Source organism: Squalius cephalus, assembly GCF_949319135.1.
Source record: "Squalius cephalus genome assembly, chromosome: 4".
Classification (NCBI taxonomy): Eukaryota; Metazoa; Chordata; class Actinopteri; order Cypriniformes; family Leuciscidae; genus Squalius; species Squalius cephalus.
The window spans coordinates 16,346,879-16,359,236 of record NC_137125.1 but is presented as its reverse complement, the minus strand read 5'-3'; the positions used below and the strand labels follow the sequence as shown (position 1 = coordinate 16,359,236).

The window sequence follows — 12,358 nt, the reverse complement described above, 5'->3', positions numbered from 1 at the left end:
TGTAATTTAATTCCAATTAATTAATCCACTACCATTTCAATGATTCTCACAAATGACCTCTGAAATTTAAAGAGCTTTCCTGTTACTGGTTGAATCCGGTATGACAGCTCATTAGCCATGCAAAGTTCCAGCAGTCTCATTCGTTAGAATGAATCACTTGATGAAGAGCTGATGATGTCATCTAGTGTTTGTGAGGCAAAGAGGCTACTCTCCCAGGGAATCACAATAAGAAAAATTGTGTGTGTGTGTGTGAGTGTGTTTACTGATTAACAGTGACTGTGTTTTTTTTTTATGTGGATCATGGAGGAGAGATCAGGATTGCAGCAGAAGTACACAAATGTACGTAAACACACACACACACACACACACACACACACACACACACACACACACACTTACACTTAGGCCCCGTCCACACTACTGCGTTTTCGTTTAAAAACGGAGACCTTTTGCTACGTTTGCACCTCCCGTCCACACTAAAACGGCAAAAACGGAGACCCAAAACGGAGAAGTTTAGAAACGCTGCCGACCCGTTTTTCGTTTTGAATCTCCGGAGGGCGTTTTAGTGTGGACGGGTCAAAACGGAGGACTTTAGAAACGATGACGCAGAGGCTCACGCTCGGCTCTATGATTGGGTGTCATCAGTCATGGAGTACACAGGTAATATTCAGTACCAGTAAACTTCACCCGCTGGAACAGTTTCTTACAGTAAGAAACTGCCGCGTCTCAGGCGCAGCTCGCGCGTGCATGCTAGAAATAGACCGACGCCTATTTTTCATGCGACACGTGTGTTGGAAGCGTTTCCAGGCAAAATAGAATAGGAAAAAATGTTTATGTCATTTTGACACAAATACATATTAATAAATGACATTTTGATGTTTGAAAGCATTTTTTTACAGTCTATTTTTGAAAGTCTCTAGGTTTACACCGGCATGCCCAGTGTTGGTGAATGGTCACGTGATCCGTGTTTTCAGTCATTTTAATGTGGACGGAGATCAATTCTAATACGCAGCTAAAACGCTGGTGTGGACGGAGATCGTATTCATTTTAATTCTCCGTTTCTAAACTAAAACGCAGTAGTGTGGACGGGGCCTTACACTCTCTCTCTCTCACAAACACTTACACTCTCTCTCTCTCACACACACACTTACACTCTCTATCTCTCACACACACACAAACTTACACACACTCACTCTCTCTCGCACGCACGCACACACACACATACACTTACACTCTCTCTCACACACACTTACACACACTTACACACTCTCTCTCTCTCACACACACTCTCTCTCACACACACACACACACACTCACCCACTCTCTTTCTCTCACTCACTCACTCTCATCTCTCATACACATACACTCTCTCTCTCTCTCTCTCTCTCTCTCTCTCTCTCTCTCTCACACACACACACACACACACACACACACACACACACACTTGCACTCTACAATTGTTAACAGACCTGAGAGTTGATTGCAGAACTCAAGATTTCCTCACTACAGATCAGAGGAGATTGTGTAGAAGATTTTAAGATTTGCTTCTGTAATATGAATTTGTGAAAAATCAACTGGTCAGATTTGAATTTAACACTTAAGATAGAAAGTTTCTATAATAAACTAATAAACTCCTGATGTGTTTTCTCTCCATCAGATTACCATCAGTTCACTCTGGATCTGAACACAGTGAATAAACTCCTCTGTCTGTCTGAGGAGAACAGAGTGATTAAACTCACTGACGCAGGGTTTCAGTGGTATTCTAATCATCCAGACAGATTTGATCATTATCCTCAGGTGTTGTGTAGAGAGAGTGTGTGTGGACGCTGTTACTGGGAGATTGAGTGGAGTGGTGCAGGGCTTAATTTGAGCCGGAACACGCCGGAACATGTTCCGTCACCTCCGACATTGGATCCGGAACCTTTTTTATTGGATCCGGCACCTCATAAAATTAATTGCCTAAATGAAAAAAAAAAAAAATTACTGTTTGTGTAGTGTTCAATGTTTGTGACACATGACTTGCGTGCTTGTTGTACGAGTTGAGATTGCTGTTAGCCTCGATCGTTTCACTCAGGAGAAAAATGTCAAAAAGACAGGAAAGTTTGCTTAAACTTTTTCAAATACGCTGACCAGTCAGATCCCAAACAAGCAAAAATTGTTTCTGCTGATCAAAAAGGAGACCACGGTGGACACAGTAGCCTAGTGTCGACATAATATCTCGTTATTTCGACTTAATAAGGGGACATTCTAATCTGCATTAAGCCACATTAAGCGTTCTTATAATGGTTTTCTATGGGAGAAAATTGCTTAACGTGTAAATGCGTTCATATTATGGGCTCATCTGATTTTTTTGTACATAGCCTATTTGTTAGGATTTTAGTATCATAATGATTAATAAATGCACGCACAATTATCCGTGAACTTGATTTGAACAAATGCCTTTCAACTTGTGTGTGCAAAATTCAGAATTAAATTAATGTGCAGAAATTTGTACAAATAGAGACGCTATGTATAGGCCTACTTTACTGTTGTAGCCATTAAAAAAGCGCATTTAGTTTCATATTTGTTAAAATATTATAATGTTTTTTTTTTTCAATTTATGTTGATTTATGAAAAGTGAACAGCAAGACCGAGTAAGATAGGATGCGCAATATGAGACATGGAGCGGGTCAGAAATGATTTTGACCACTTCATCAAGTTGTTTTGTAGAAAGCCTTTCTTTAAAGTGAATTTCGTTTTGTATAAATTGTATCTTAATTTTAATCAATTTTTCATCAACCAATTGCCTGTATTTAATGAATAGGCCTACGAAACAAATATAACGGAGGCGCCCGCGCGCTCACTTGCATTGCACGTGAACTAGAGCACATCCTAACTTAACGAAGCTCAGTGTATGCCTCACACAGACATGACAAATACATCAAATACACAAAGCATGAAATGTCTTTAAACGAAATAATTCAAAACGAAAAAAGAAAAAGGCTACTCTCTGATTATGTAATCCATTAGGCTTATTTATGTGCATTTCTCTCTTATAATCGCGTTCACACGGAGATGGCGATCGTCAACTTCATCTTTGCAGCCGAGTCGACATTTTAAGAGAAAACTCTTGTTTATTAATAAAAATCAATACACGCGTCACCGGATTTACAGATGCACGCACACATATTATTTCGAAATAACGAGATATTGTGTTGAAATAACATTATTATTAATAATAGCCTACATCTTTTCGAATAGGCCTATTTGATTGAATGCTGAATGTTGAGCTTGTTCAATTTAATAAAATTAAAGCTTTAATTGTGATCATTAACATAACTGAATATTAAATATTTAGTGGCCAAGTTTTGCGCAGCTCCCCCCGTCAATGATCTAGCACCCACTCAGCACATGCGTTAAAAATTCTCTGGCGCTGTCCCTGCAGAGAATCTAGGCAGTGTAATTTTTTTTTTTTTTTTTTTTTTTTTTTTGTTCCGTTACCTCCAACCCCGGTTTTGAGTCGCCGGATCCACCCCCCCCCCTCTGCGCTCCGGGACCTCCCACTTTACAAATTAAGCACTGGAGTGGTGAATATGTAGTAATATCAGTGTCATATAAGAGCATCAGCAGGAAGGGATGGGGTCATGAGTGTTTGTTTGGAGCTAATGATCAGTCCTGGAGTTTGATCTGCTCTCAATCCAGATACTCATTAATACACAACAGCATAGAGACTCAATTCCCAGTAGAGTCCATCAACAGGAGAATAGGAGTGTGGAGAATAGGAGTGTGTGTGGATCACAGTGCAGGAATTCTGGCTTTCTACAGCGTCACTGACACACTGAGCCTCATCCACGCAGTCCAGACCACATTCACTCAGCCGCTCTATCCTGGGTTTGGTGTTTATAGAACTGCAACATCAGTGAAACTGTGTTGATGAATCAGAACAGACTGACATTATAAATCAGTAACAGTGAGGTGTTACAAGGTGCGTTCTGTTGGATTACAAATTTATTAAATGTTTAATTTAGTTTACAACAGCAACAGTAAAAGTTGAGTACATTGAAGTTAGCATTTTAAGGTTAGGTTAGGATAATGGTATCAACAGTTCCTGCCAGACCTGTTTTCTCTATTATAATTCACCCTATTGTCGTTAATGGCTCGAGCCAGTAGCCCCAAGACGCACCTTTTGTCTTTAATGGCTCTTTGAGTCCCAGTATCACTCAGACTGATGGGATTAGCACACGAATGATTCGTCTATGCAATTTGCAATGCAATAGACTGTTATGCTGATTGAATTAGCCCTCTATGGCATGACTTTTTGTTTTTTGGGAAAAAAAATCTTTCACCCCATTTTTTGGGAGCTTGGGGGTCCTTGATAACATATCCATCATAAAAATTAAAATGTCTTTTCCGTTGCTTTTTTTAAAAAGTTTTTTTACAGTTAAAATTACAGGAAAAAAAATACAATCACAACTAACAACTGCCTGAGGGCAACACCATGCCATAGAGGGTTAGGATTGGCCAGACATTCAGTCTAGGGTGTTTTACCTAAACCTGTATACTTCATTTGCATGCTTTGTTCAACCTCAATGTAAGTCCCTCCCTCTTGGAAGGTATATAACCTACAATGTATAATGCTTGAGTTAGACTTGGAAGAACACTACAGACGACACACAGCGAAGATCTCAATAAATCACTTCTGCTTATCCCAACGTCTCCTGGTTTTGCTTGGAACAAAGAAAACTTTACAACAATTCCATTCGACCGTAAGTGGACAGCGAAGTTGACTTCACAGGGTATTCCGCCATCTTAAGGGAGATTCCAATCCGATGGCAGCGAACATGTTCAGTTCGAAGGGCACTAGGGAATAAGGGGAACATTGATACACCACTTCACAGGAAGTGGAGAGCGATGATCACCCAACTGTCGTTGTGCACCACGTCACCACCAGTCAGAACGGTCATAAATAACAATTTGTTTTTCTTTACTTTACTTTATTTACCTCAGGATTGTTTACTATACGGCTGTGCGCGGGAAGAAGGCATTATTCGATCAATATGACCATTGATTAAAAACACGTATACACATAGTTAACCAAATAAAAGTTTATTTTCATATTGCATGACAGTTACAGCAGAGCTTCAATTCTGTTAATAGTCAAGTAATAGCAGCAATAGTCAATCAAAGTGTGTAATAAACATACATTTTTCATTAGATTTATAGTACTTGATGTTTTTTTTTATTGTATAGTGTATATATTTTAAATGTGATAGTAAATTAAATTAAAATGTTTCTGCGTGACCCCGTCATTGACTTTCTTTGATGACGTTTGCAGGGCGTCCCAAATGAGCGGTCAGCGAAGTCCACTTCAAATGATATACCGTGCTCAGGGAGCAGTGAACACTTGTGTAGGGACCCTATCGTAACGCACTTATAGAGTCTCTTGTTTTCTCTTCATTACATTACAGTTTTTTCCAATTGCTAACACACAATTTTGTAAACTAGGCTGCAAAACTACTTAACACAATTCACAAAACCACACACCCAAACTGCAAAATACCTCAAATATCCTGCAAAATGAAGCACTGCAACCAAAACTACATATAGCATTATAAAAATCAAAAATTTTGCACGAAATGGGACACACTTCATTCATATTACCAGATTTTTTGTCTAACCAACTACACACTGTTGGGCATAATGAAAAGCACTCTCATCTTTAGTATGCTTTGCCATAATACTAAAATTGTTCAAATTGTAGTAAATTCTTTAGATTGTTCACATGCACAGAAATATTTGCAGATACACACACACATGCTGTTGAAACATTTTTATTTTCACCAAACAAGTCAGTGCAACATATGCACAGCAGATATATTTACATTGGACTGAACAGAAACATGCTCACAAAAAAAAACCAGTAAACTGAAAAAGATTGAAGTGTTAACAATTAACCATTGAGGTGTTTGGCCAATTAGCTCATGTTGTGTCATTTTGAGTGGCAGTGTTTTGAAATCAAAAATGTGACTTTATGTCAGATTGTTGTGTCTTATGCAGAGAACCGTGTTTAGTGCATTTAAAAAGTGCCATTTTGAATTGCAAAATGTGTGTAAAGCCGAAAATGTGTTTAGACTTTTGGAAACTTGTTTTGCTCTCTGTGTGTCAGTTTAAATAATTGTGCTGTGCATGTCATTTTAGTGTGTTAGCAATGGGAACAAAACTGTAATATTACAGCTGAACTTCTGTCAGTGAAATAACATGTCAGAATAAATGTGTGTAATGAATCCTCACATAGACAGAAAGATCAGTGTGTGTTTGTGAGTCACAATGAGTGACAGTGTGTATCTGTGCTTTTCTCAAACTTTATTTGTGTTGATGGAAATCAGTCATTCAGTTCTTACTGTAGTGTCACAAAATGACCTTTAAATAAAATGTGTCAGTCTATAAAACATGTTGTTTGTTGAAAAATTGATAAATTAGCTTTATTGTCATTCCGCTACATACGGTGCTACATAAATACATTTTGAGTCAAGCAGCTGGCTCTCCATCTACGGAGATGGCGATCGTCAACTTCATCTTTGCAGCGACACTGACACAGAAAACACTAGTTTACTAGTTTGGTTAATAAAAACCAATGCACGCGTGTCACCGGATTTACAAATGCACATCTTGCTTGTTGCACGCACACATATGTTGAAATAACAAGATATTATGTAAGGGATAATGTATAGAGAGGCGGTCGTTATAGCGAATAACAAGCCCGACAGGCTGAACGAGACCCCGACGCGAAGAATCAGCCTGAAGGGGTTGTTATTCGCTATAACGACCGCCTCTCTATACATTATCCCGCTTATTACATGGCTACCTAAAAAATAAATAATTAATTTGACACAAATTATTGATTTAAAAAGGCGTTTATTGTTTTAAAAACGATTGTATTGCTTCCGCCAAAGAAAATAGTCCGTTCCGCGTCCATAGCAACGCGCTGTTTTGCATGGCAACGGTCTGTTATACTCCGCAGCGGTCTGTTATCAAGAAATAACCGCATTCTACATTGGAATTCAGCCAAGCCATGTTATAAATTGAAATAACATTATTAATAATAATAAATATTTAAAAATATTTGATTGAATGCTGAATGTTGTGCTTATTCAATTGAATACAATTTAAACTTTAATTGTGATTATTAAAATAATTAAATATTAAATACTGAGTGGCCAAGTTTTGCTCATTTATTAATAGTGTGTGTATATATATATATATATATATATATATATATAAAATTGCGCAGCTGCCCCGTCAATGATCTAGTACCCCCTCAGCCCCTGCATTAAAAATTCTCTGGCGCTACCCCTGTAAACACGTGATCAATTATTCTAATATAATATAGTTTACTTTAAATATTTCTCCTCCTGAACAGAACTGAGTTTACAGACCTGGAAAAAAGAAAAACAGCAGCAGCGTGTAAACAGGACTTTTATTTTGGTCTGGTGGTGTGACGTCATCAGGCTGCGCCGCGCTCCTGCTTCTGTTGTGAATAGGCTGCTGAAAGGTTTGTGTTTTTACGCATTTAAAGTGTTTAAATCACTGCAAACCGTTCATTCAATCCAATCGTTTTTACAAGTTGTGTACAACAAATTAATCATTCTTGAAAGAAACATTGCAATGCTTTATTTAACAATAATGAGCGTTGTTTTGGGAGTAAATCACATTCCCTCACGAGTAACAGAAAAGGTGCGTCTCTTTTCGCTCTCTATAACGTGGATAAAATTTTGGTAAAGACGAATTCATGTACTGGAAAGAAGTAATGAGAGAAAATGAGTTTTTTTAAACCTCGAGTCAGTTGAATCAATTGATAATAATAAATTAATAAATTATTAATTTAGTGATTCGAATCACCGCACGCTGACGTCACCAGCTGCTCAAACAGTGTAAATAAACGAGAACAAACAGTATTAATGTGTAATGACAACTTTTACAAACCAACTGCAAATGTTTTCATGAAAGTGTAATCTAATAAAATCTAAACAAATAATTGAATACGAAATATAAATCATAATGTGAAATTTAAGTATTATTATTATTATTATTATTTAATCAGGTGATTTAATTAACTCTCTGACTGACTCTCTAACCAGTGAACTGAACTACTGAACTAGATCTGATTGAGACAGATTTAGTTAGGATTTATTTTTCTTTCTGTTAATTCTCATCTTAAACAGGACAACCACAGAACAACTGGTGAAGCGACTGAGATCCACGTGACACTATTATAAAGATGGCATTTATTAAAGAGGAGAGTGAAGATGTGAAGATTGAAGAAACATTCAGTGTGAAACAAGAAGAAACTGAGGATCAAATAGGTTGGTTTCATTCTCAAAGTTGAACTCAGTTATTTGATCCATATTAAAATGTCCAGCTCTACAGAACTGAATGATGTTTTTTAGGGCTGCACAATATATCGAAATATCGCAAATGTATCGCGGTATGCATATCACAACAGCTTGCAATAACTGGGGTCAAAAACTAAAGACAAAGAGAAAATCACTCACTGCTCTTGGCTGAATAACTTTTGTAGCTTTAATAAGAATCAGTATATATTTAATTCATACAGTGAAAACTAAGCAGTGTTTTATTTTTGCATTTGATTATTCAGTTTCTGCTGTTAAATAAACCTAATGTAGCTAAACCCCGTGGTTTACACTGATGTTAAAATAACACTTCTTATGCTACAGTGAAACTGATGTTCACTTTCAGAAGTTGTAGGGATGTTTTCTTGTCACAAATAGAATATTAAACACGCATGTAGTTTATGTCATTTTAAATTTATTTTAAAGATAATTTGTTTATTTTACACACTTCAAGCATTATCGTATCATATCGAATATCGCATTATTTTTCTTCAATATCGAGCAGCCCTAATATTTTTGAAGAATGTCAAAGGAGTATCGTGATTAAAGTGCTTTTATTTGACATAAAGCGCTTATATTTTTATTTAACTAAATATTCTGGGGGCCATTACATTTTTGTGAAAATTATCAAAAATGCTGGCGCTGACCGATAACTGGAGGGAAATTAAAGGGAATTAAAGGGAATATGATTGTATAAAATAATCCAATCACAGTCAATAATGTGTTTCGTTTTATGACTGAAGCTCAACTGAAGCTTAACAGTAAGTTGGATTTAAAAAAAAAAAAATTTCAAACAAATTAACATTAAAATTTTAGATTAAAAGCATTACTTTTGTTTCACAATTTTTAAAGGCATTAGTAAGATGATCATAAAAGCTCCTCTTTAGCAGATGGTGGTTTTCACAGTGCAATCACAGAAAAAGACATTTCAGGAGATAGGGAAATAGTTATTCCAACACACTAGTACACGAGTATCCCCTCATTAACATAGATCATAACACCATCTCCGTTACCATAATCTCATCACATCTTCTAGTGCTGTAGCTTTGTGCAGTAATGACTCTTGACTTGAGTTGTTGGAGATAAACTTGTTTCAGAGAGACACAAATAATCAACATTTTGAATTCATTAACACTTGATCGATTTGCTCAGACGTAGAAACATAAACCTTCTGAATGTTTAAAAGTCCTCCAAGGATCCCTTTAGGTTGTACTTTCATGTCCCAGAGTACTTTGGCATGATTTACAATTTGAAACAGTTTGGCTTGTTTTGGATTTATTGCGGAAAACGTAACAGGAACAGAAGCGAACGGATAAAAGACATCTTTAAAGGCCACCTCACCAGGGCCACACAAGAGACATTAAAATGGTACAGCAGGTACAAGGCATACTGACAGTGTTCACTGACAGTCACTAATGAGCTCCTTATTAAAGTTTAAAATTAACATTGAAAATTAGTCCATGATTTACTCACCCTCAAGCCACCCTAGGTGTATTTGACTTTCTTCTTTCAGACAAATACAATCGTAGTTTTATTAAAAAATGTCCTGGCTCTTCCAAGCCTTATAATGGCAGTGGATTGCAACCAACAGATTGAAGCTAAAAAAAGTGCATCTATCCATCATAAACAAACTATAACTGTAATAAAGGCCTTCTGAAGCAAAATTATGAGTTTGTGTAAGAAAAATATTAATATTTAAAAATGTATAAAGTAAAATAACTAGCTTCCGGCCAAACAAACATACGGATTCTACTTAAATCTATAGCTTAACTTATGTGAGTAATGTGACGTACTGCTGATATTTACTCTATTCATGACGCACTACGCTACTTCTGACGTCATAAGTTTCAAGGCTGAGCGAATCCGCTTCCTCCATCATATCCCAGGCTGGCCTCTTCGGCAGTGCGGTCGAGGACTCTGCCCAACATTTCTTGGCTGCCCAGAAGCAGACTGAGGCGCTCTGGTACCATCGTCCCAATCTATGGAACCTTCATGTGTGGCTTCTGGATGGTATGAGGCAGGTTTGAATACCCTACTACCTCAGGTGGTGGCTACCATCACTTCCACTAGGGCCTTGTCAACTCGACACGCCTATGCGTTGAAGTGAAACCTCTTCATCACTTGGTGCTCTTCTTGCTGAGAAGACCCCAGAAAATGCCTGATCAGTGTCATGCTTTCCTTCCTACAAGATGGGTTGGCGCGAAGGCTGTCTCTAGGGCTGGGCGATAAATCGATTTTATCGATTAATTCGAATGTGCAGTTTACGTCGATTTTTTTGAATGAAAATCGGTTTTCTCTTTAACATTCGCCGACGCTCCCCTCTGGGCTCCCGTAGCTCCGAACGGGCTCAGCTCTTCCCCCGCGCGTTTGGCATAGAGATACACAAACAACACGGCAAGACCGCGGCAGCACAAACACACCCGCCAAAAAACAATCTACAGTCTTACAAACTGAATCCGCAGTGCTGCCAACTCTCACGAATTCACCGTGAGACTCACGCAATCGTCACTTTTTACACGCTCTCACGCTACACATCCATTTTCTCACGCAGAGAAAAATCGCGATGCAAAGAGGACACTGACACCGACAGACAAGACAGAGAAGGTTACTATTGCTATGAAACAAATTCTCAGCTCTCAGATTCTGTCGATTTAATTACGAAATTCAAACAAACACCGTTTTGGCGCTTGACAGATCGCTGACAGAGTTCAAGCGGCACGTGAACCGATCATCTGTTACTCTTTACTACTAGTTAATAGTAGGCTAAATAAACACGAATGATCAATGGGTAATTTGAAAGATACAGTTCAACTTACCGAAATGAAATAAAATCGATCGATCTGTGTTTTTCAACTGCGGAAAGAGGTCTAACAGCTAGAGGACAATATGTCACGTAAAGTTACTTTTACCTCTGGAAAGCCCATTAATGACCATAGCACGTTAGTTGGACTTTAAAATAATTGCTGTAGAGAGTAGTATTTTGCTAAATATGATAACTATATTACATATTTATTATATTTTTACCTATATCATTACAATATTATAATGTTGAACTTGTTATTATAAAAAAAACGCATTATATTTAATTTGAGATGTTATTTTTAACCTTTAATAATAATACCAGCTGACAAGGCTTTAAATTAACATGTATCTACTGTACCTAGTATTTATCCAAAGGAATCGATATTGAATCAAGATCAGGATCAAATCACAAGAATTGAATTGAAATTGTGAAAGCAATAATAAAAACAGTAGCATACCAGTCATTGTACCATGTAAACATTGTGTTGTCACTAAACTTAATAAAATTCTGTTTAGTTACCAAATGTTTTGACAATCACAATACACTTTATTGTGATGTACATTTTTTTTCACGTTCCCCACCAATCCCAATCCACCCATTTCATGTTCTGTTCTGTTCTGTTCTGTTCTGTTATGTTATGTTATGTTATGTTACATTTTCACTGTTTACAAAGGTAGGGCCTGCCATCTTGTCTTTTTGGCTTGTTGTTTCTGATTGCACTTTAACCCCAAGGGGAAAATCCAAATCAAATCCCAGAAGGGAAAATCAAAACAAAATAAAGTTAAAAATTGTTTTGAACAATTTCTTTGTCATCTGCAGATTGATTTTAAGTAGGGGAAGAAAAAAAAATCGGTTTAAATCGTAAATCGAATTTTTTGTGAAAAAAATCGGAGATTTTTTTTTTTAGGCCATATCGCCCAGCCCTAGCTGTCTCCCTCCACCCTCAAAGTGTATGTTGCTGCTATCGCCGCACATCAAGATGCAGTTGAAGGTAAGTCTTTGGGGAAGCACGACCTGGTCATCAGGTTCCTTAGAGGAGCGAGAAGACTAAATCTTCCTTGTTCTCCTCTTGTACCATCTTGGGACCTTGCAGTGGTCTTATCTGCCCTGCAGAGGTGCTCCCTTTGAGCCTTTGCAATCAGTTGAGCTTAAGTTCCTGTCTATG

At 37.4% G+C, this 12,358-nt stretch overlaps 1 protein-coding gene across 6 annotated transcripts in view; it reads left to right on the top strand.

Moving 5' to 3' along the window:
• The window catches only part of LOC307157330 (uncharacterized protein), a 599,307-nt gene that overhangs the window by 448,605 nt on the left and 138,344 nt on the right, over positions 1–12,358 (top strand). For 2 of the 6 annotated variants that reach the window (XM_079869207.1, XM_079869206.1), the window contains exon 2: positions 8,213–8,342. The exons of 1 other annotated variant lie outside the window; for it this stretch is intronic. In XM_079869207.1, the coding sequence (XP_079725333.1) occupies positions 8,258–8,342 (85 nt within the window). In that variant the 5' untranslated portion in view covers positions 8,213–8,257. Of the gene's footprint in view, positions 1–7,463; positions 7,532–7,669; positions 7,714–8,201; positions 8,343–12,358 lie in introns of those variants that run through there. 3 more of the 6 variants (XM_079869204.1, XM_079869205.1, XM_079869208.1) reach the window with 3 other exon arrangements.